A 25963-nucleotide genomic window follows, 5' to 3' on the forward strand; every position below is an offset into this window, starting at 1 on the left:
CCATAAGGGCTCTAGGTACCAAGTCCTTATCCAGGGTTACATTCCTTCTTTGTTTTTTTACTGGCACTAGGACCAGCTTCAGAGTCACTGGATCCCTGTTGCACAAAAAATCTGTCCAGAGAGGTCTGTTTCTGGCATCTCTTTAATATTTGCCTAAAATGGGACAAGGCATTGTCATTGAACATGTTGCAGACACGTCCTGCAACAGCTTTGTTAGGGTGATGTTTCTCCACAAATGTTTGCACCTCACTCAACTTTGCACAAATGTCCTTAACCCTTTGACTGTCGCAGGCCCCTTTCTGAAACTGTCATTCTATGTCGATAAATTTTTGGAAAAAAAATTATTTTTTCTTACGAAATGATAGAGAATCTTTTCCCTATGGTAATGACACCCAAAGTATTGAATTTGGTCAAAAACTCATGGAATTATGCTCCCGCGAAGTTAGCGGTCTTGGCGACATATACGTATCGGCGATTTCGCTGACTTTGAGCCCTGTTTAAAGCCAATTCTGTTGTTCCAGTTGACCAAACTCATAGCTATTTCTTTAGAACTCCATTTTATCTATCAGTTGAGTACAAGAAACCGCCCATTTACCGATTTGAACTACCCAATAAAGTGGTCAGAAATTGGCAATTTGGCCATTTTCACACAAATTAAAAAAGATGCCAATTTCAAAATAGGGTCCAGAATAAACTATGTAGACATTCTTGGCACTAAAATAACATACCCTCTGTTCATTAGTCACGTCTCTAGGCCTCATATATTACTCTTGCTTTCTATTTTGATTTTTTATTCATACACAAAAATACAAAATTTACTGGTATGCAGACTACTGCATTATTGTAAAAATGGTATAAATAATATGAGATAATGTATGTATGTATGTCATTTTCTGCCTATTTTTTTTCCTTCTGGCAATTAAAAGTCTATCGGGTAGTTGTAACTACCATGGCTTGTTTCCCAAGGTTTGTGGGAGCTGTACCTTCTGGTCCCTTTCAAATGATATGCCTGGCAGTATGTGTTGTAACATTGTCTTTCATGAACTTATGAATAACACATATAAGGGTGGAAAAGTTTACATGCTGAAGACTAACACACTCCTTCAGTCATGAGGTCATGGCATTTTTTTGGATGGTCAAAATTGCATGTCCCCCATTATTTTTCCAGATATTCCATGCCTACAGATTCCCAAGGCATAGAATTTGCACAGATTTGATTTCTGTTAGGATTTTGGGGGGCTGGGTTCCCTGCTGGTGTAGTTTTTTCTGACTTCGTACTATCTGCGGCACCTGTACCAGCATTGATACCACCACCACTTATTACTGGTAATGTATCACCACCATCCCCCTAATGATCATCACCTCCTCTTTTTTTTTTTTTTTTTTACACCATCAGCAGAAGTACTATTTTGTAATTCTGGATCTTGTATGTCCAGGTCTGTATCTGTTGCTTCAATACCAGGACCACTATCCCCATCTGGTGCACTGTCCTGCATTCCTAGATCCTCTAGGTATACCACAAGGAAAATAATAGGCTGGATAACTAGAGCTTCCAAGACGTGATATGCTGAGCCAGTAATAATGCTCTTCAACTTATTCTCTCCAGGCTGGAATACTGCTGTATAATAACAACTCTCTTCAAGGCAGGCAGGACTGCTGAGCTAGAAAATATTCAGAGATCTCTGTATGTTATAGTATCAGACAGGCTTTTCCTGTCATTGGGGAAGTATTCAGTGATTGAAGACAGCATTGTTTACAGTTGATTTTGTACTGATATACCCTTTTGTATTATGTTGGTACTGTACTGTAATAATTTACCATAAATAAACAATTTGACAGGTCTAAGCTAAATTTAGCATTCCAGTTTCTGTCTTTTGTCTTCAGTCATTGTTAAAAATATAATTATGAAATAAACAGTATGTATTCTCAAATATTCGATTTTTTAACACATGCCATCTGCTGCTATGATAGGGTCACCCTCGCCCCCCCCCTCCCCCAAAAAAAAAAGAATGAAAAAACATGACTATATGTAAATCTTCCTGTGGCTTCTGTTGGTATGTTGTATTAATTTATAAACAGAGTGAAAAACTATCACCTACTTTTTCAGGTTTGTAGAAGATTTAATGAAATAAACCAACTTCTCCTGAACAAAGGTTTTAGAAAAGTGGAGAGATACCAAGCAAAGTGCCTTAAAGAGGTTAGTGACTTTTTATCAGTATAGTATTTATTCACTTATTAAAATAAGTTTAAATACAAATAGCTTCACAAATCATAACTCCTAGTCTGTATTTATATTTAAGTAGACATTTATTGGATAATCCTACATCCTGTGCAGGAGGAGCATTTAGCTACAAGTAGCCCCCCCCCCCCCAAAAAAAAAGGTGTTACGTTTGAAGAGCCACTGGCAGTTTGTCGTACCGAAATCAGCCTCCTTATGTCCAGAGAGGAAATATTGTTCAAATTGAGGTGATGAAGGGAAAGGGGACACATACTTCCTTTAGGAATAGAAATGGGAGCAAGTATTTCAAATTAAGTTGAGTAGACTCTCCTGCCCAATTGATGGCAGAGTGAGATGCCTACACCTAAGGTAGTAACTGGCTCAACCCCACAGCTGTAGATTTTGTGAGTCGTTGTAGATTATTTTCAGTGGATAAAATAGCTGATGAACGGTACCCCACTGAGAAGAGAATTATGAAGACGTGTTCCAGGGAGAGAATGTGGAAAACTTTGCCAGTGATGCACATACAGAGCACATTTGCACACCACGAATGCTACACACAAATTCCAAAAGTGGAGGTGAGAAAACTTCTAAAGATGCCTGTATCATCAATTTTACATAAAGACATTAAACTTTTACATACAGACATTAAATTTTACATAGACCTTATGGGAAATCATACCTGAAGGGGTATTAACAATATTTCAGTATGTATACTGTATAATTATAGATAATACTTGATTGACTTCTTAATTGTGGAATGAAAAAAATCAATATTGGAAAGAAATATTAACAAGAAGTATAAAATATTGTGGCTATCACAGTTTATACATGCATATAGTATTAATGCAAAGTTGGGGACATTAATGGTGTAAAATGCCAGTCCAAAACTGAGAAGAAATGAAAGCTGTTGCATTAGCAGTAGTTTGTTTATAGTTGAAGATCCATAATTAGTGTTGTCACATAATACAGTAGGTAGTGCATATGACCTATTAACCTTAACCAATTCAAACAGGTAATTAGGTAATTGTTAACCCTTAAACTTTCCAAATGTAGATCTACGTTTGCATGCGTAATGCTCCAAACGTAGATCAACGTTTTATTTTTCATTCCTTCAGATTTTGCATAATAGGCTTGAGCCACCTAGACATGACAGAATGAGTCTGTGCACTCAGTGTGCACAGTATTAAAAAATCTGGGAGCACATAGTACCTTGTGGAAGCACCAGTTCAGTTGAGTGCCAGTTAGAGCAAATAGTATGGCAAACACCAGGGATTCACTGATACCATGTCGCATTAACACTCCCATTTTAAAAGGAAAGTAAAAATAGGTTAGATAAATACATGAGTGAGTGTGGGTGGGTGTGAGTTGGACTTGACTAGCTTGTGCTACTTGGTCTGATGTCATGCTCCTTCCTTCAATGGATGTGACCTGACTAGGTGGGTCATTGGTCTAAGCTGGGGGGGATGAAGGTGACATGGACCTGCCTTGCATGGGCCAGTAGGCTTGCTGCAGTGTTCCTTCTTCCTTATGTTCTTATGTATTCGGCAGGCTGGCTGGCTTGCTTTGGCTGTCTATGGTGTCTCTCTGTCTATATCTCTATCTATATCTCTGTCTATCTATATATCTGTCTCACATGCACACATAAGTACAGTTATTATACATAGTGTAAATTACCTAGGATAACCCAAAAATTCCAGGCAAAGATAGACAGACAGATAGACAGTCAGACAGATAGACAGACAAACATGTTTGTGAGTATCAGTGAAAACGCATAAAGCCAGAGTTCCCCGAGCGCCCATTTGTCAAATGTCACTGGGCTGACAACGGATGTCATAACACCATTCTTCAAGGAGTTTGATATACTATACTCCAGGCAGACAGAAAGACAGATAAGCAGAGACAGACAGACAGATAGATAGACAGGCAGATAGACAGATAAATAGATAGACATAAATAAACAGAGAGACAAGACATGTTTGTGTGTAACAGTGATAAATACAGAGTGGGTTAGCTGGAGCAATGGGCATTTATCAAATGTCATTGGGTTGTCAACAGAATAGGGATGCCTTTCATAACAACATGCTTCAAGGTATACACCAGGGTATCTAAAACATTGCTGGGACCTATAAATACTTTGTATACATTTCTAGACAAAAGTAAATAACCCAAGCAGGTGTAAATGTTCACCTGTCAATGTGATTGTGACTATTTGAGCACTATTTCAGTACCTAATACATGTATTAGTGTCAGAACAAAGATTGGCTATGAAATTACAAGAACTATTGTAAATTGTAATTATCAGAACATAAAAAAATATATAAATTAAAATAAAAACAAGGAAAAAAGGTATATCGGCAACACTTCTGCAAGCGGCAGGAGTCGATGTTGCTGTCAAGTGAGCATCCAGAGCCAACTTCACGGTCTTATATCTTGGTAAGTACTGACCCTAATTTTTTAAAATTCTATAACATGTAGAAAAATGTGCTCTTTGTTTTAAAAGAAAGAAATTATTTTTTTATTTTTCAAAATATTCGGAGCACCACGCGAGTGAACTTAGATCTACGTTTGGACAGTTTAAGAGTTAATACAGTACAGTACTGTACAATATTTATGGTTCCTAATTACAGACCACTATGGGAAAATCCTTAATAACAACATCATCAAAATGTTCATTTCTAAATACAGTACTGTACAGAATTGTTGGTTATTTCAACTGTTGCAACTAAACAGTTTAATATTTCAACTAAGCTGTTACAGATTAGAAGTTGGATATACAGTACTGTACAGGCATTGATAACTGTGTTACATATACAGTGGTACCTCGGGATTCAAACAGCTCAAAACTCGAACAGTTATGTAAGTGTATTTATGTAAATGCTTTTGTAAGTGTATTTTTGGGGGTCTGAAATGGATTAATCTAATTTACACTATTCTTCATGGGAACAAATTTACTTGGTATCGGCACTCGTACAGCCTTCTGGAACAAATTAAGTTTGTATCCCGAGGTACCACTGTATAATTAACATACATAATTGTAGTACAGTACAGTGGACCCCCGCATAACGATTACCTCCGAATGTGACCAATTATGTAAGTGTATTTATGTAAGTGCGTTTGTACGTGTATGTTTGGGGGTCTGAAATGGACTAATCTACTTCACAATATTTCTTATGGGAACAAATTTGGTCGGTACTGGCACCTGAACATACTTCTGGAGTGAAAAAATATCATTAACCGGGGGTCCACTGTATCCTGTAAATATGGTCGAAGGTGATTAGATTTTTGTTTTGTGTTTTACTACATTTCATTTCAGTATGTATAGTGGTAGTGCTAAGACTTTGGAATATATTTATGTACTGTATGTCATAACTTGATTTCAGGTAAAGAGTCAACTACCTCGTCGAGAGTCTGAACGTCGGAATCATACTCTCTTTCGCCACTGTGATATTCTGACAGCTATTGAGACACGGTTGTCGCTGCTCAACATGACCTTCATTAAATATGTGGACTGCCACATGTGTTGCTTTATTCCTGGAAAGGTCTGTAAAAGTTGAAGAAGGTATCAGGCTGTAAATTTTTCTTATTGGTGTCTTGAAAATCCTCTTACCCAAAAGGAATTGTTTGACATACCCATTAGTAACCAGAAATAGTAATAAGTTTGTCATGGTTAAAAACAATTTGCTAGATTTATTATTTATCCAAAGACAACTCCTTTATATGTAATAAAGATTCTATATGAAATATATAGTGAATTTGTTGCTGCTTGAAGTTTACATTATATAGTAATTTTTTACTTTTATCTTTTATTTTTCTGTAGCACAAAGCTACAGACGATTCATGATACAGAAATGTTGTCATGAAGAAGACTCACTACCATTCAAAAACTAGAAAACAAAATAAATAAAATTTGATCAGTATTGTATAGTAGTATTGTAGTTTAAAAGGCCATGTCCCTAATTTACACAGGTATAACCACTTACTAGATTGAACAGTAAGAGAAGAAGTGTAGAACAAACCAAGAGATGCCATAAGCAGAATTAGCTAGCAATGTGTCAACATCCATAGTTCATGACTATTCAGAAAGTGACAGATCAGTTGGTTTTTGATGGCTGTGTCGTAGGCTGTGTTGTAGGTCTGTTTGCTGATGTCAAGAAGATGGAAGTTTGAATATGGGCCACGCTGCAAGAATAAGCAAACCTTGAAACCAGTCATAGATATGTTTTACACTGGCAGAATTCCATTTTTTATATCATAACCATTAATGATGACAGGTAAATTTTTATTTTTTTATTTCATGAACATGTAAGATAGGTAAGATAAAAAAAAATATTGATTTTGTGAACATGCAAGATGACAAGTAAAATTTTTTTTAGTGCAGTCCAAGTGAGAAAATCATGTTGTGTAATATCAGGCAGGTAACTCCTTTTTCTGCATTCATTGATTAAAAAAAAGGAGGAGGAATTTTTTAAGTCAGGTAGCTTTTATGTGTGCAGATGTAGTACAGGAATAGCATGAATGATGGTGAATGTGTTTTTTTCTTGCCATGGTGAAACAGCCATTGAGGTGAAAAAATGTAGTACAGGGTTATGAGACAGAAAGCTTGATGTCCTAGCACTGAATTAAACAACTTAATGGGGATGGGCAAGCTTAAACTGGAAAAGAGTAAATGAGATTAAGTCAGGTGTATCTGAAAGATTGAGAGTGCAAGGGAGGAGTAGTGATAACTTTAAATGAATACAATTTAAATTTTTTTTTTTTTTTTTAATCACACTGGTCGATTCCCACCAAGGCAGGGTGGCCCGAAAAAGAAAAACTTTCACCATCATTCACTTCATCACTGTCTTGCCAGAAGGGTGCTTTACACTACAGTTTTTAAACTGCAACATTAACACCCCTCCTTCAGAGTGCAGGCACTGTACTTCCCATCTCCAGGACTCAAGTCCGGCCTGCCGGTTTCCCTGAACCCCTTCATAAATGTTACTTTGCTCACACTCCAACAGCACGTCAAGTATTAAAAACCATTTGTCTCCATTCACTCCTATCAAACACGGTCACGCATGCCTGCTGGAAATCCAAGCCCCTCGCACACAAAACCTCCTTTACCCCCTCCCTCCAACCTTTCCTAGGCCGACCCCTACCCCGCCTTCCTTCCACTACAGACTGATACACTCTTGAAGTCACTGTTTCGCTCCATTCTCTCTACATGTCCGAACCACCTCAACAACCTTTCCTCAGCCCTCTGGACAACAGTTTTGGTAATCCCGCACCTCCTCCTAACTTCCAAACTACGAATTCTCTGCATTATATTCACACCACACATTGCCCTCAGACATGACATCTCCACTGCCTCCAGCCTTCTCCTCGCTGCAACATTCATCACCCATGCTTCACACCCATATAAGAGCGTTGGTAAAACTATACTCTCATACATTCCCCTCTTTGCCTCCAAGGACAAAGTTCTTTGTCTCCACAGACTCCTAAGTGCACCACTCACCCTTTTCCCCTCATCAATTCTATGATTCACCTCATCTTTCATAGACCCATCCGCTGACACGTCCACTCCCAAGTATCTGAATACATTCACCTCCTCCATACTCTCTCCCTCCAATCTGATATCCAATCTTTCATCACCTAATCTTTTTGTTATCCTCATAACCTTACTCTTTCCTGTATTCACTTTTAATTTTCTTCTTTTGCACACCCTACCAAATTCATCCACCAATTTTTAAAATATATAGAGAATTATTAATCACAGTAGACTTCCACAATTTGTCCTGGTTATGCTCCTGAAAATCAGCATTGCTTGTGATATCGTGAATAATGGAGTGAAGAGCATATGAGGAAAATAGTTGTACCTTCTTGACACCTTTAAAAAGCCAGAACAAGTTTTTTAAATTTTGCAATTCATCAGAAATGTTAGTTTTTCGTACTTTATATTGTAGTTGCCATTACCTACAGAGCCACATTGACCCTTTCCACACATAAGAAGAACATAAAGAGGAATGATGGAACTAGGAAGGGAAGGGGATGTGTAAATCCACTGTTTATATTAGATAATGGTTGAGAGTTATTTCTAGCATTTAAGGCCTTTAGAAAAGCCGCTATAGGTGGGTAGGAGCAATGTGGCACATGATGCAGATTCCATTAGCCTGGAAAACATTTATCACAAAGTGAGGAAGAGACAAACAGGGGGAATGGTACAGAGAGGACAGGTGGGTAGTAAAATGGGGCGTACCAAACCAGGCCGTCAAGGCCAAATAAGCAAACAAACTCGAAGCCAGTACCGGAGAAACCAGGGGCGTGTACACCAGGGGACATACCAGGTAGTACACTACCAGTGGTACTAATGAAACACAAAGCGAGACAAAAAATCCCACTTGGCAATTCCTGCTTCATATTTGCAAATATACAGGGTTTGAAATCAAATAAAAATGACAAAGTTAGTTATGTCATTGGGCTCCAAACAGAAGCGAATGCCATGTTTAGAGCATTTACAGAAACACATACAAAGGATGTTTTGGACAGAGAGATAAAGATAGAAAACTACAACATGAATAGATGTGATAGAATCAATAGGTCACAGGGAGGACTAGGAATCTATGTAAAGGATACTTTCTGTTGCACAGAAGTGCTGAATTCTATGAATGATATAGTCGAAATTCTAGGTATTAAAGTTGAAAATAGGAATTTGGTAATTATCCTAGTATACAAACCACCATCGGCAACTGCTGAGGAATTCACGGATCAGTTAAGTAAGACAGATAGCTATCTGGATAGGCTACAAAATCCTACACCAAATATTTTACTCCTTGGAGATTTTAATCTCTCTCATGTAAAATGGAAGATGGTGCAATGTAATGTTATACCAGAAATATCTCCAGGAAGCACCCTGGCTCAATAGGCATATACCAGGGAACTAATGAGACTTTGTGAAAAGTACTCTTTAAACCAACAGATAATTGATCCCACCAGAAATGAAAATACCCTGGATTTGATATTCACAAACAACGAGGAACTGATCAGACACATAACAGTTTCCAAAACTATTTACTCTGATCATAACATCATAGAGGTTCAGGAAACTGGATCGCTAAAGTTAGAGATGGGATGTTCAGTAAGTTTAATTTTAGCAACCATAGAATTGACTGGGAAAAAATAAACCAAGAGCTATCAGACATACCCTGGAAATCAGACATGAGCACCCTAAATCCCCACCAGTGCCTAGAGAAGCTGAATACAGAAGCATACAAAGTATGTATGAAACATGTACCATTGAGGAAACCCAGAAGATCAGATATAGAGAGAGAGCGTAGGAGATGGTACAAAAGAAAACAGGTTACTGAAATGCTTAAAAACACAAATATGCTACAACAGAGGAAAGATAGACTTAGCAGAGAGATCACTGAACTAGAGCAAAAACTTAGGATGTCATACCTCACAGAAGAAGTACAAAGGGAACAAAGGGCCATACAGGATATCGCAAAAACCCAAAATATTTCTATTCCTACGCAGAATCCAAGCTAAGAACTACTTGTAGAATTGGACCACTACTGAGAGGAGACTCGTATACTGATGACGAACAGGAAATGAGTGAAATTCGAAAAGAACAGTGTGAGTCGGTGTTCAGCAACCCACTAAATGACAGCAAGGTAGAAAATGCAGAAATATTTTTCACTCCAGAAGAAGGCTGCGCAGACCAACTAACTGACACTAGTACAAATCCCATAGATTTCGAAAAAGAAATGGAAAACGTGCCCACTCACTCAGCACCTGGACCAGATTCATGGAATGCTCTATTTATAAAGAAGTGCAAAGTACCACTAGCACGAGCCCTCAGTATTCTTTGGAGAAAGAGCTTAGATCTTGGTGAAATACTGGAGGCTTTAAAGAGTGCAAACATAGATCCTTTGCATAAGGGAGGTAGTAGAGCACTAGCTAATAATTACAGACCAGTAGCCCTAACCTCTCATCATAAAAATCTTTGAAAGAGTGATGAGATGGCAGGTTACAAATTTCATAGACCAGCACAACCAACATAACCTGAACCAGCATGGTTTTAGAGCAGGATGATCATGCCTGTCACAGCTGCTGAACCATTATGACAGAATTACAGAGGTACTGGAAGACGACCAAAACGCAGATGTGATTTACACAGATTTTGCAAAGGCGTTTGACAAATGCGATCATGGAGTGATAACGCACAAAATGAAGGCCATGGGCATTATGGGGAAGGTAGGCAGATGGATTTTTGGTTTCCTAACACAGAACACAAAAAGTAGTAGTGAACAGGGCAAGATCCAGCATCAGTGAGCTCAAAAGCTCAGTGCCCCAAGGCACTGTCCTGGCACCTCTGCTGTTCCTCATCCTCATAGCAGACATAGACAAAAACACCCGGCACACTTTTGTATCATCATTTGCAGATGACACTAAAATAAGCATGAAAGTCAGTATGGTAGAGGACACTGAAAGAGTACAGGAAGACATAAACAGGGTTTTCCAGTGGGCAGTGGAGAACATGACGTTCAGTGGTGATAAGTTCCAGCTGCTTAGGTATGGAAAGAATGAAGAACTCAAAAGGAGCACTATATACAAAACTCAAGAGGGTCACCAAATAGAATGTAAGGAACATGTAAAAGACCTAGGAATAATTATGTCAGCGGACCTTTCTTTTAAAGACCATAACAAGACAAAGATCACAAAAGCCAGGAAGATGACAGGGTGGGTATTGAGAACTTTCAAAACAAGGGAAATAATATCGATGGTGACACTTCAAATCACTAGTGCTCCCTCACTTAGAATATTGCTCAGTGCTGACGGCCCCGTTCAAGACAGGAGAAATATCGGAGCTGGAACAAATACAGAGATCGTTTACGGCTCACATTGAGCCAGTAAAGCACCTAAACTACTGGGAACGCCTGCAAGTCTTGAACATGTACTCATTGGAGCGGAGGAGAGAGCGGTACATGATAATATATTCCTGGAAGGTACTTGAGGGCTTGGTCCCAAATCTGCACACTGCCATAGCATACTGGAGTGAGAGATATGGGAGGAAGTGTAAAATAAACCCAGTGAGGAGCAGGGATGTGGTGGGGACAATAAGGGAACACTGTATCAACATCCGGGGTTCCAGACTTTTCAACATCTTACCAGAAGATATCAGAAACACTGCTGGAACAAGTGTAGAAGCCTTCAAGAGGAAACTGGACAAGTATCTTCACCAGGTGCCAGATCAACCAGGCTGTGATGGATATGTGGGGCAGTGGGCCTCCAGCAGCAACAGCCTGGTTGACCAGGCAAGCACCAGATGAGCCTGGCCCATGCCCAGGCTCAGAGAGTAGATAAACTCTCAAAACTCTTCAAAAGGTATATCAAAGGTATATTTATACATGATCCTTCATGGATATAACCTGAATACTATATAGAATTTTACAGGAATTTTTACCTAATAATAAAAATTTAGCTGATAGTAATATAAAAAATAACCATTTACTTCAAATTTTTTCCTGTAGGTCATTGATGAAATATACCGGGTTTTGAGGTTTGTCCAGTCTAATAAGACGTTACCACGGGCGCACGAAATTCTCACAGAACTGAGAGACATCTCCAGTATGGCGATGGAGCATTTTGAGGAGAAGATCATCCGCACCCTCAAACCTACATCACTAACACCTACCTCTCCACGCTTCTCTCTCTCTACTTCTTACTCAGCGCTCTCACCTGTGACTCGTAAGTTTGGAGTGCTTTCTTGTTTTATTTATGAAAAATTTGAACCTGACAGGACTAAATTTATGTATTGAAATTAATGCTCTTTACATATTAATCACAGAAGACTTCCACAATTTGTCCTGGTTATGCTCCTGAAAATCAGCAATGCTTGTGATATCCTGAATAATGGAGTGAAGAGCATATGAGGATAAAAAGCCAAAACAAGTTTTTTAAATTTTGCAATTCATCAGAAGTGTTAGTTTTTCGTACTTTATATTGTAGTTGCCATTACCTACAGAGCCACATCAACCCTTTCCACACATGAGAAGAACATAAGAGCAAAAGAAAAAAGAGTGTTGTAACAGGCCTACTGGTCCATGCTAAGGCAGGTCCTTCTCACACCCGACCCATATATACTATTTGTCTAACCTATTTTTAAAGCTAATAGCTTGGATAGCTTTAAAATAGATAAGGACTGAAAAGGGCTGTCCAGTTTAAACCAGTAGACATTCTGCAGTGCTCCTCTGTTATGTTCGTATGTATGGGGAGGGTTGATGTGGCTCTGTACAATACCTATGTATAAATGTATGGCAGGCAGTATGAGTTACTACCACCAGTACCTGCCACCAGGGCCTTCAAGAGAAATTTTGCAAGGCAGAACAAGACAGCTTTGAGGCCCTTGGGGGCAGGCTGAGGCCCCCCAGTATAAGTGAATTTTACATTATTATTTTTCTAAATAAACTAAAAATAGTTGAAATTATCAAAAAATAAATCAGATGAAAAAAAATCAAAATAAAATATCTGTGGCTTAGGGGGGGGGGGGGCCCTTCAGAGGTTCATAACCAGGCCCTGGACCAGTTGACCCCCCTCCTCTCTCATAGGCCTGCCTTCTACCACACCATCAGCTACCAGCAACATGGTAAAACATTTCCTTACCAAATTGTGCCAGTGGTTGCTCTTGCTTGTTGATATACATGTGTTTGTGTGGAGGGTCGGTGTGGCCCTGTACAGTACCTGTACAGACATATGACAGTGAGTATTGGCTACTACCACTGTCATCACCCCACCCTTCATCACCATTATCAGCTACTGTGAATATTGGTAAAAATTAAGCTACATTTCCTTACCAAATTGTACCATATGTATAGGAACTAACCATGCCTGTACTAAACAAGCATATACCAAAGATAAATGCATTGCAGAAAGTAATAACCAAGAAAAATGCAGGGTCAATATGGAGAACAACAGCTGTTCGGCTGAATGTCACGATAATTTATAGTTTATAGGGTGGCCTGGTGGCTAAAGCTCCCGCTTCACACACGGAGGGCCCGGGTTCGATTCCCGGCATGTGGAAACATTTCGACACGTTTCCTTACACCTGCTGTCCTGTTCACCTAGCAGCAAATAGGTACCTGGGTGTTAGTTGACTGGTGTGGGTCGCATCCTGGGGGATATGATTGAGGACCCCAATGGAAATAAGTTAGACAGTCCTTGATGACGCACTGACGTTCTTGGGTTATCCTGGGTGGCTAACCCTCCAGGGTTAAAAATCTGAACGAAATCCTATCCTATTCCTATCCTAAACCATTTACTACAGGACTTGGTTGATGACATATACTGCATATAGTGAATTACTGGTAAAACAGTGTTCACATATGAAAATGCATTCAGATAGAGCAGTACAGCATAAAGTGAAGGGAAATCTGTAGTGTACAGTACTATAGTTCTGTATAATATAACCTCATGTATGGTACTGGTGAGTAACAACAAGCAGAGCCAAAAATTCATTCCAGTTAGGTTTAGAATTGATACAAGATAAAAATGAGAAAATAATGTAAAGTTTTGCTTTCACTTAATGATTTTTTAAGCTATTTCTTGCAGCTGAAGACCATGGATTCATTTACATATACAGTACATGTATGTCCCTAAGAACATTGTTTAGGCCAAGTCTGTTATAGTTCTGTTTTGCTGTTTACTCTAAACATGAATGATATATTATGTAATTATGGGAATTGAAGCCATCCATAACAGTATTGTTTTTGTTTTGGTGATTATCTTCTCAAAATTATATTGTGATTAGTGTGTGCATGTTGTGTTAGTTTTATACTGAGATGTTTAGGGATTAGGCAAAAGTTTTCATTATTGTGATTCAGATCTGTTGCTTCAATTGTAATCAAATTTTGCATAACCAAATAATACTGGCATCCCTAAAAAAAAAAAAAATCATATACTCAGTGACAGTCTTACATCTTGAATTATTATACATGTATAGTCATTAGAATGACTCCTTCAGTCACATAACTAAAGTACAGGTCGGCCATCACTAATCCGGCATCATTGGGACCTGTAGTGTGCCGGATTAGTGAGTTTGCCGGATTACAGAGTGGTTAGATTAGAATACACTTAATTAACTTATCAACAGAGACTCTTTCTGCTACATCATCCTCATTTTCATCACTGCTTTCTCCTCCACTAGCTTGCTACTATCGATATACAACCATCTGCACAATTTTTGAGTCAATATAATGATGAAATTTGTGTCAGTATAATGATGAAATTTGAAATTATGCTAGCTGAAATTAGTGCTGGATTACTGATGGAACCAGGTAAGTGATTTCCGGATTAGTGATGGCTGACCTGTAATTGTATTCCACATGTCAGATAGGCTCATCAAGCAGTATTATGACACAATTGAAATCTCTGTTATAAATCTTAATCATCTTTTTATGGTGTTAGGATGTAACGAAAGAAAGTTTGTCACAAGTAGTGAGGATTATATGGCTGATATTAGGGACATATTGATAGTAATGATACATTAACAATAATTCACACAACATTAATTTAGTTTTTTATTTATATTTCTTACTGATGTTTTACTTTTTGTTACAATGCACTATTGACTCACATAGATACTGATATATTGTATATACATGTAATATTCTGGTAATAAGTGTTATGTATTGTCAGGGGTAAAATTTTTATAATTTTTTTGATTACTTTCATTTGTCTTTTTCTTTTGTCTCATTCTGATTTAGTAAATACAGTGGACCCCCGGTTAACGATATTTTTTCACTCCAGAAGTATGTTCAGGTGCCAGTACTGACCGAATTTGTTCCCATAAGAAATATTGTGAAGTAGATTAGTCCATTTCAGACCCCCAAACATACACGTACAAACGCACTTACATAAATACACTTACATAATTGGTCACATTCGGAGGTAATCGTTATGCGGGGGTCCACTGTAATTATAACTTTCCATTAATTTTTTGGTTTATATGATTATTGCTTCAAATAATTTTCCTGTGGTACATATATACTTTTATATTGAAAGTTTTGCCCACATTTAATGTACTGGAATACCTAACCACATATGATTTATTATTTTTAACAGAACAGAAACACCAGAATACTTTCAGGCATTCAAACATCTTTGCAGGCACTAAGTAGCACGTGTGTGTGTGTGTGTGTGTGTGTGTGTGTGTGTGTGTGTGTGTGTGTGTGTGTGTGTGTGTGTGTGTGTGTGTGTGTACTCACCTATTTGTACTCACCTATTTGTGGTTGCAGGGGTCGAGTCACAGCTCCTGGCCCCGCCTCTTCGCTGATTGCTACTAGGTCCTCTCTCTCCCTGCCCCATGAGCTCTATCATACCTCGCCTTAAAACTATGTATGGTTCCTGCCTCCACCACATCACTTTCTAGGCTATTCCATGGCCTGACTACTCTATGACTGAAGAAATACTTCCTAACATCCCTTTGATTCATCTGAGTCTTCAACTTCCAATTGTGACCTCTTGTGTCTGTGTCCCATCTCTGGAACATCCCGTCTTTGTCCACCTCGTCTATTCCGCGCAGTATTTTATATGTCGTTATCATGTCTCCCCTGACCCTCCTGGCCTCCAGTGTCGTCAGGCCGATTTCCCTCAACCTTTCTTCATAGGACAATCCCCGTAGCTCTGGGACTAGTCTTGTTGCAAACCTTTGCACTTTCTCTAATTTCTTGACTTGCTTGAGTAGGTGTGGATTCCAAACTGGTGCTGCATACTCCAGTATGGGCCTGACGTAGATGGTGTACAGAGTCTTAAGGGGGGAGGCGGGCAATTTTCCGCGCGCGCTCACCGAAAAATCGAAAAAATATGGAAATTGAGTTATATATACTGAAAAATAGCTCAACTCTTTGGCAACACAATGGTACCAGAATGAATGTTCTACGACGTTTCTACAAGAAATTATAGTCATTTATATCAGGTATGGTGACGGCGATGTTGGTACCGAGTCTGCTCACGGCCTATATATTTTTTGGAGTTATTTTCTTGTTTTTTATCGCCTTTTCTTGCATTATTCTTTCTAATATAATAACTGACTATTTGGCATCATAAAACAGTAGGTGGAGCTTATCGGCAGACTTAGTGACTACCGGGAACCAGACGGGAACGATCAGCAGTGTTCCTGCTCCCGAGGTGCCAGCCAGGAATCACCCATTATTTCGCTTATATCAGCTTATATATCAACTCTACGGCTTATTTGTCTATCAGAATTGATCTAATATGATATAATAAACACTCTAAATAACATACAAACATGTTATATACTCTAGACTGAATAAAATAGGCCATAATATGGCCCAGAGATTATCGGGAATATTTCGATATAAAAGTGTAACTGGTCACCCTGTCGTCTCTGAGTAAGAGAAAACGGTGTTTAGAGGCTAACTGCACTAGAACATCAGTTTACTAAGAAATACACCCAAACAAACGCGATTTTCGCGAATTTTTTTTTTTTTTTTTTTTGAGACGGGGGCCGGCCGGCGTTCCCGGCCGATATCTCGGAAGTAACTTATTCACCTATAATTTGATGTGGGTCCTTTATTACTTAATTAAATGGAATAATATTCACGGATATTGTAGAATAATGATTTCTCTTATTTTGACCGTAGAATTTTTGGAAATATTCCAAATACTTCGGGAGTTATGTGGGAGTAAAGGGCAGATTTTTTTGCCATATTCCAGATACTAACAAACTTTATTTTTTTGTGAAATAACGATAAGGTATTTAGAGGGAAATCTTACGGTCCGAATTAGTATTAGCATTGTTCTCTCGGCACCAAGTGTCCAAACCACCTTACGTAGCCGCATATAAGAGTTACATCAACATCAAGGGCATTTTCAGTAAATCAGTCTTTTCTCAGTTGTTGTTTGAGGTATATTTTTTATAAATATTTTCAAGAAAGAGTGAGAACACTTTGTCTTGTGCACCAAAACTGGAGAAAATCGGACGGTAAATAAACGAGTTACGAAATTTGCCCTGTAGCCCCCTTAAACGAATCCTTACTGAGGTATCGGAACGCTATCCGTAGGTTTGCCAGGCGCCCGTATGCTGCAGCAGTTATCTGATTGATGTGCGCCTCAGGAGATATGCTCGGTGTTATACTCACCCCCAGATCTTTTTCCTTGAGTGAGGTTTGCAGTCTTTGGCCATCTAAACTATATTGTGTCTGCGGTCTTCTTTGCCCTTCCCCAATCTTCATGACTTTGCATTTGGCAGGGTTAAATTCAAGGAGCCAGTTGCTGGACCAGGCTTGTAGCCTGTCCAGATCTCTTTGTAGTCCTGCCTGATCCTCGTCCGATTCGATTCTTCTCATTAACTTCACATCGTCTGCAAACAAGGACACTTCTGAGTCTATCCCTTCCGTTATGTCGTTCACGTATACCAAGAACAGCACAGGTCCTAGGACTGACCCCTGTGGAACCCCGCTTGTCACAGGCGCCCACTCTGACACCTCGCCGCGTACCATGACTCGTTGTTTCCTCCCTGTCAGATATTCTCTGATCCATTGCAGTGCCTTTCCTGTTATGTGTGCCTGGTCCTCTAGCTTTTGCAGTAACCTCTTGTGAGGAACTGTGTCGAAAGCCTTCTTGCAGTCCAAAAATGTGTGTGTGTGTGTGTGTACGTGCGCGCGTGTATGTGCGTGTGCACGTGCATGCATGTGTGCGCGCACACAAAAATCACTGGTATTATGCTCCAATTCTTTTTCACTAATGTTTTACATATTTGTAGTCCCACATTTCATAGTGAATTCTCTCAGGCCTTGGACAGGGATGTGTGATGTCACCATGGTTGTTGAACATATTTATGGATTGGGTTGTGAAGCAAGTGCTTCCTAGGGTGTTGGGGAGAGGTGTGGGATTAAAAGATAAAGAATCTAATACAAAACGGGAGTTACCATGGTTGTTTTATTGCCAGTGCCACAGTGCTTTTGGGAGATTCTGAAGAGAAGTTGCAAAGGTTGGTAGACAAATTTGAGAGAGTATGTAAGAAAAGGAAATTAAATGTGAACAAAGGAAAGAGCAATGTGATGAGAGTATCAGAAAATTTAGGTAAAGAAGGATTGGATATCAGATTGAAGGAAGGTAGTATGGAGGATATAAATGTTTTTAGATATTTGGAAATGTACTTGTTGGCAAACAGGTCTGTGAAAGATGAGGTGAACCATAGAATGAGCAAGGGGAAAAAAGGTGAGTGGTGCATTGAGGCATCTGTGAAGACAAAGGACATTATCAATGGAGGTAAAAAGGGAATTGTATCAGAGTATAGTGGTGGCAACACACTCGTATGGGTGTGAAGCATGGGTTTTAAGCATTGCAGTGAGGCTAAGGCTGGAGGCAGTGGAAATATCGCATCTGAGACCAAGTGTGGTGTGAATATTGTACAGAGAATTCATAGATGGAGATTAGAAGGTGCAGGTTTACTAAAATTATTATTTAGAGGGCTCAGGAGGGGTTGTTGAGGTGGTTTGGACATTTAGAAAGGATGTGCCAAATTAGGATGACTTGGAGGGTATATAAATCTATAGTGTAGAGAAGGAGGGGAGGGGTTGCCCTAGGAAAGGTTGGAGGGAGAGGGTAAAGGAGGTTTTATATGATAGGGGTTTGGACATCCAACTGACATGTGTGAGAGTGTTAGAAAGGAGTAATTGGAGATAAATAGTTTTTATGACTTGATGTGCTGTTGGAGTATGAGAAATGTAATATGTATGAAGGGATTCAAGGAAACCAGTTTCCTGGACTTGAGTTTTGGAAGCGGGAAGTACAGTGCCTGCACTCTGCAGGAGGGGTGGGGATATTTTCAATTTGGAGGGGTATCTGAGTTGTTATAATGGCATGCCTCTAGCAAGACGGTGATGGCGTGATTGAAGGTGAAAGTGTCTCTTCATTTTTGGGTCACCCTGCCTTGGTGGGAGATGGCTGGTGTGTTAAAAAAAAAATCTATTGTTTCAAATTATTTTAGAGCTGTATTTAACTAACACTAATGTTACCTACTTGACAGCTCCAGCCACTGCAAGACCGATTGGCTCCTCTTTTAATAAATCCCTCACACCACTATCATCATCAGCTGCAGAGGAACTTACACATCTGGTTGCTTCTAATAAATACTACAGAAGTTGTGTTAACATACTGAAGAAGGAAGTTTCAGACCAAAAATCTAAGGTATTAATATGTAATATAAATATGTAATATAAATATGATGTAGGGCGAAATGACAGTAGTTTGTTGGATTATGTATTGGTAGATAAAAGACTGTTGAGTAGACTTCAGGATGTACATGTTTATAGAGGGGCCACAGATATATCAGATCACTTTCTAGTTGTAGCTACACTGAGAGTAAAAGGTAGATGGGATGCAAGGAGAATAGAAGCATCAGGGAAGAGAGAGGTGAAGGTTTATAAACTAAAAGAGGAGGCAGTTAGGGTAAGATATAAACAGCTATTGGAGGATAGATGGGCTAATGAGAGCATAGGCAGTGGGGTCGAAGAGGTATGGGGTAGGTTTAAAAATGTAATGTTAGAGTGTTCAGCAGAAGTTTGTGGTTACAGGAAAGTGGGTGCGGGAGGGAAGAGGAGCGATTGGTGGAATGATGATGTAAAAAGAGTAGTTAGGGAGAAAAAGTTAGCATATGAGAAGTTTTTACAAAGTAGAAGTGATGCAAGGAGGGAAGAGTATATGGAGAAAAAAAGAGAGGTTAAGAGAGTGGTGAAGCAATGTAAAAAGAGAGCAAATGAGAGAGTGGGTGAGATGTTATCAATAAATTTTGTTGAAAATAAGAAAAAGTTTTGGAGTGAGATTAACAAGTTAAGGAAGCCTAGAGAACAAATGGATTTGTCAGTTAAAAATAGGAGAGGAGAGCTATTAAATGGAGAGTTAGAGGTATTGGGAAGATGGAGGGAATATTTTGAGGAATTGTTAAATGTTGATGAAGATAGGGAAGCTGTGATTTCTTGTATAGGGCAAGGAGGAATAACATCTTGTAGGAGTGAGGAAGAGCCAGTTGTGAGTGTGGGGGAAGTTCGTGAGGCAGTAGGTAAAATGAAGGGGTAAGGCAGCCGGGATTGATGGGATAAAGATAGAAATGTTAAAACCAGGTGGGGATATAGTTTTGGAGTGGTTGGTGCAGTTATTTAATAAATGTATGGAAGAGGGTAAGGTACCTAGGGATTGGCAGAGAGCATGCATAGTTCCTCTGTATAAAGGCAAAGGGGACAAAAGAGAGTGCAAAAATTATAGGGGGATAAGTCTGTTGAGTATACCTGGTAAAGTGTATGGTAGGGTTATTATTGAAAGAATTAAGAGTAAGACGGAGAATAGGATAGCAGATGAACAAGGAGGCTTTAGGAAAGGTAGGGGGTGTGTGGACCAGGTGTTTACAGTGAAACATATAAGTGAACAGTATTTAGATAAGGCTAAAGAGGTCTTTGTGGCATTTATGGATTTGGAAAAGGCGTATGACAGGGTGGATAGGGGGGCAACGTGGCAGATGTTGCAGGTGTATGGTATAGGAGGTAGGTTACTGAAAGCAGTGAAGAGTTTTTACGAGGATAGTGAGGCTCAAGTTAGAGTATGTAGGAAAGAGGGAAATTATTTCCCAGTAAAAGTAGGCCTTAGACAAGGATGTGTGATGTCACCGTGGTTGTTTAATATATTTATAGATGGGGTTGTAAGAGAAGTGAATGCTAGGGTCTTGGCAAGAGGCGTGGAGTTAAAAGATAAAGAATCACACATAAAGTGGGAGTTGTCACAGTTGCTCTTTGCTGATGACACTGTGCTCTTGGGAGATTCTGAAGAGAAGTTGCAGAGATTGGTGGATGAATTTGGTAGGGTATGCAAAAGAAGAAAATTAAAAGTGAATACAGGAAAGAGTAAGGTTATGAGGATAACAAAAAGATTAGGTGATGAAAGATTGGATATCAGATTGGAAGGAGAGAGTATGGAGGAGGTTAATGTATTCAGATATTTGGGAGTGGACGTATCAGTGGATGGGTCTATGAAAGATGAGGTGAATCATAGAATTGATGAGGGGAAAAGGGTGAGTGGTGCACTTAGGAGTCTGTGGAGACAAAGAACTTTGTCCTTGGAGGCAAAGAGGGGAATGTATGAGAGTATAGTTTTACCAACGCTCTTATATGGGTGTGAAGCATGGGTGATGAATGTTGCAGCGAGGAGAAGGCTGGAGGCAGTGGAGATGTCATGTCTGAGGGCAATGTGTGGTGTGAATATAATGCAGAGAATTCGTAGTTTGGAAGTTAGGAGGAGGTGCGGGATTACCAAAACTGTTGTCCAGAGGGCTGAGGAAGGGTTGTTGAGGTGGTTCGGACATGTAGAGAGAATGGAGTGAAACAGAATGACGGTGGGGTAGGGGTCGGCCTAGGAAAGGTTGGAGGGAGGGGGTAAAGGAGGTTCTGTGTGCGAGGGGCTTGGACTTCCAGCAGGCATGCGTGAGCGTGTTTGATAGGAGTGAATGGAGACAAATGGTTTTTAATACTTGACGTGCTGTTGGAGTGTGAGCAAAGTAACATTTATGAAGGGGTTCAAGGAAACCGGCAGGCCGGACTTGAGTCCTGGAGATGGGAAGTACAGTGCCTGCACTCTGAAGGAGGGGTGTTAATGTTGCAGTTTAAAAACTGTAGTGTAAAGCACCCTTCTGGCAAGACAGTGATGGAGTGAATGATGGTGAAAGTTTTTCCTTTTCGGGCCACCCTGCCTTGGTGGGAATCGGCCAGTGTGATAATAAAAAAAAAAATAAGTATACTTTATGCCTTCAAACCTCAGTGTTGTTATTCAGGAAGAGTGACCAGCGAATAACTGGCAAATCTAGTTCCCGTGGCAACTGGACTTGTTAAGAATGAAAGGAATTTTTTTTTTTAACTCACCAGCTGTCTCTTACCGAGGCAGGGTGACCCAAAAAAGAAAAAAAAAAACACTATAAAGTTTGTCTTCGTTTTACGTTTAATAATTTATTCAGGAGAAGGGGTTTCTAGCCCCTTCAATGGCTGTTCCACTTTCCCATGGAGAAGCAAAAATATAAAATCAAATAAGAAAGTTATGGGGACATTAGTATTAACACTTTAAAAAATCAAGCAAAGCCAGTAAGAATGCAAAATGAATGAAGTGTTAGAAAGTATGTGGGAAGTTTTGAACATATATCAGAGTAAAGCCTAGGTAGTAGGCTGGTAGACAGCAGTTGCTCAGGGAGATAAGTACTACATTACTGCCAAATGAGTGTAGAACGGAAACCTGTAATTGTTTTACATGATGCTAGGCCCGTGAAGGAAGGTTCCTTGATGCTGGTGAGGGGTTCTTGATCTAGGGAATTAGATCTATGCTCCAGTTCCCTGAATTAAGCCTGAATACTTTCCATTCTCCCCCACAGGCGCTGTATAATCCTACGGGTTTAGTGCTTCTCCTTTGATTGTGACAATAATAGTAACATGGTGGTAGGATTGCTGGTGTCTTTTTTTTTCTGTCTTATAAACATGCAGGATTTCAGGTATGTCTTGCTACTTCTACTTACATTTAGGTCACACTACTACATAAACATGTACAAGGAGGGGTTTGGGATATTGGAAGGTTGGAGGGATATGTTTTGTATCTTTATACGTATGTGCTTCTAAACTGTTGTGTTGTGGGTACCTATGCAAAAACAGGGATTATGTATGAGTGAGGTGAATGTGTTGAATGATGATGAAAGTATTTTCTTTTTGGGGATTTTTTGTCCTTTTGGGTCACCCTACCTCAGTGGGAGACGGCCAACTTGTTAAAAAAAAATATATATATATATACACCTACCATCCGACTTACGACCAAGCATGGTTCCGACCAACCGGTCGTAAGTCAAAATGAACGTAAGTCGAACCTTTGAAAGTTGCCTACATACTGGGTAGGGCATAATGTCAAACATTTCCTACCTAAACTGCCTACATAGTACTGTAATGAAATGTACAATCATTATTACATTCTTTTTACCATAATTTACTTCTTTTGTTATATTTTAATTATTCATGTACTGTATATAATGTATTCATGGTAGTGAACCTATTTACAGCAAGGGATTCCTATCTTTTTTGGGAAAAGCAAGGCTTTACCTACATCGTCTTTTAAAGCATTTTTATCGTTATAAAGGTGGGGCAGGAGGGTTTGGGAATTTGGGCCAGCATTTTCATTTGATCAACTGAACCGTGACATCATTATTTAAATTGTTCCATACTGAGTCATCCTGGGTTTTATGATCCAGAGGGGAGGATGTTTGGAAGGGAAGCCAGAGTGAAGTTGTGTTTCCCCCATTTGGCATGCTTTTTCCCTTCTGGGGACCCAAGGTGGTATTTGACAAATTGGCCTTGCATAACAGTAAGGCCACCCACACCTCCATGTTGAAGGCCTGCTGAAATGACAGATCCACCCAGGAGGGGTCCGGGCAGATGAGCGCCTTTCTGTTCTCTACTCGTAACAGCGAAGAGAGGGGGAGGCAAACCAAGAAAGTGGAGCATACTCGGGTGGCGTTTTTTGCACCTGAAGATCTAAACCCCTACGTAAACAGAGGAACGGGGGAATTCGGCTCCTTGTTTGAAAGATTCAAAAACATGGTTTTTCATGGTTTTTTTGGGTCATTTCACCCCAAGGATATCAACTTCTTCCGGTGCCAAACCCTCCCATTCCCTCCACTACTGCACCAGCATTCCATTGGGCCCTAGAGCGATCATCATTTTTTTCGGGTAAAAGTTATTGCCATCATTTCCCCGTGATTAAATTCAGCTGGTGATTGATGTACAGAGCAGCTGGCTTTCCTCTTGGGTAAGTGAATGTCAGGGACATCGCTGCATATGCTGTTTTGGGGTGAGATGAAGAAGGTCGTAAATAGACACCTAAATTTCTTTTCATTTTTCTCATATCTCTCTCTGATCTCTTCTGTACTTCCCCGTCTCTGTATCTCTTTCTCTGTTCTCTCTGTCTCTGATTTTCTGTCCTGATCTCTCTGTCTCTGATTTTCTGTCTCTGATCTCTCGCTCTGATCCCCCTGTCTCTACCTCTGTTCTGTATAGTATAAATTACCTAGGATAACCCAAAAAATCCAGACAAAGTGCTATACAGTGGATCTGTGCTCCAGTGCCCTAAATTAATAATAATATTAATAATTATTATTATTATTACAATAATACATATGTACTAATATTAACCCTTTGAGGGTTTCGGACGTACTAGTACGGCTTACGACCCAGGGTTTTTGATGTACTAGTACGCCTAAATTCTAGCACCCTCAAATCTAGTGGGAGAAAGCTGGTAGTCCTTCATATGAAAGAATGAGTCTATGTGGTCAGTGTGCACAGTCCAAAAAAAATCCTGCAGCACACAGTGAATAATGAAAAAAAAAAACTTTGACCGTTTTTTTGGAATAAAACAGCGAATTTGCACTGTATTTTCGTATGGTATTTATTGTTGTATTCTAGTTTTCGTGGTCTCATTTTATAGAATGGAAGACATATTACAGAAATTGAGATGATTTTGACTGGTTTTACAATGAAAGGTACCTTGAAATTGAGCTCAAAGTAGCAGAAATGTTCGATTTTTTCCAAATTTCAAAAGTAAACAAATCGTGCCAAGCGTCCAATACACATCAACTGGCGAGTCTAATATTCTTTCACAAGTGTGCCAATAATATTTATACCATTTTTTACACTAATGCAGTAGTCTGCATAACAGTAAATCTTATATTTTTTGTGAGAATAAAAATTCAAAGTGGAAAGCAAAAGAATATAAGAGAGGCCTTGAGACATGACTAATGACCAGAGGAAATGTCATTTTAGTGCCAGGAATGTCTTTCTTGTTTATTCTGGACCCTATTCGGAAATTGGCATCTTTTGAAATTTGTGTGAAATTGGCAAAATTACTAAATTCTGACCACTATACTGGATAGTTGAATTTCATAAATGGGTGGTTTCTTGCACCCATTCGATAGAAAAAATGGAGTTCTAGCGAAATATTCATGTTTTTTGTCGACTAGTACAGTGGAATTGGCCGAAAATGGGGCTTAAAGTGAATAAAATCGCTGATGCGTAAATGTCGCTGAGACCGCTATCTTCGCGAGAGCGTAATTCCGTAAGTCTTCATCAAATTTCGTACTTTTGGTGTCCTTATGATTGGGAAAAGATTCTCTATCTTTTCATAAGAGAAAATTATTTTTTTTTTAAATTTGGCTGACCCTGAGAACGAGTTTCGGAGAGGGCCTGTCGACTCTCAAAGGGTTAATAATATTATTATTATTAAACTATAATATAATAATCGTGTACACTCATTACTTACCTTAAAATATCTGTAGTGTTAATGTAGAGTGAGAGGTGAGTAAACAAGATTAAATGAATAAATGAGAGAGAATGAGAGGGTAGAAGATTCAAGAGTTATGTGAACAAACGTTGTTGTTGTTGTTACCAGCCCAAACACGAATGGTTTCTGTTCACTCTGTCAAGCCGACCAGAAAAACATCTCATATTTGTTAATTTATATGTTATGTAGCATGTTATTATATAATTTTCAAAAAAAATCATAGATGGATTAAGCAAAATGTCTATATTAACGTTTTATAAACATTTAATGCACCTCAGTGATTATTATGGTGTTATTATCATTATTAATATAGCGTCTTCAAAACGAATTACACTCTTAATGAGTGGCTCTGAGACAGACAAGCAGACAGAAAGACAGACACAGGTAGAC

The 25963-nt window shown here is 39.2% G+C and overlaps 1 protein-coding gene across 5 annotated transcripts in view; it reads left to right on the top strand.

The window, feature by feature from the left end:
• pall (F-box protein pallbearer) overlaps positions 1 to 25963 on the top strand; it is a 70365-nt gene that overhangs the window by 13457 nt on the left and 30945 nt on the right. For 3 of the 5 annotated variants that reach the window (XM_053793917.2, XM_053793922.2, XM_053793923.2), the window contains exons 2-5: positions 2108 to 2197; positions 5602 to 5760; positions 11731 to 11947; positions 19251 to 19411. In XM_053793917.2, coding sequence (XP_053649892.1) covers positions 2108 to 2197; positions 5602 to 5760; positions 11731 to 11947; positions 19251 to 19411 — 627 coding nt within the window. Of the gene's footprint in view, positions 1 to 2107; positions 2198 to 2647; positions 2797 to 5601; positions 5761 to 11730; positions 11948 to 19250; positions 19412 to 25963 lie in introns of all 5 variants that reach the window. The other 2 variants (XM_053793919.2, XM_053793920.2) reach the window with 2 other exon arrangements.

Source organism: Cherax quadricarinatus, chromosome 56, assembly GCF_038502225.1.
Source record: "Cherax quadricarinatus isolate ZL_2023a chromosome 56, ASM3850222v1, whole genome shotgun sequence".
Classification (NCBI taxonomy): domain Eukaryota; kingdom Metazoa; phylum Arthropoda; class Malacostraca; order Decapoda; family Parastacidae; genus Cherax; species Cherax quadricarinatus.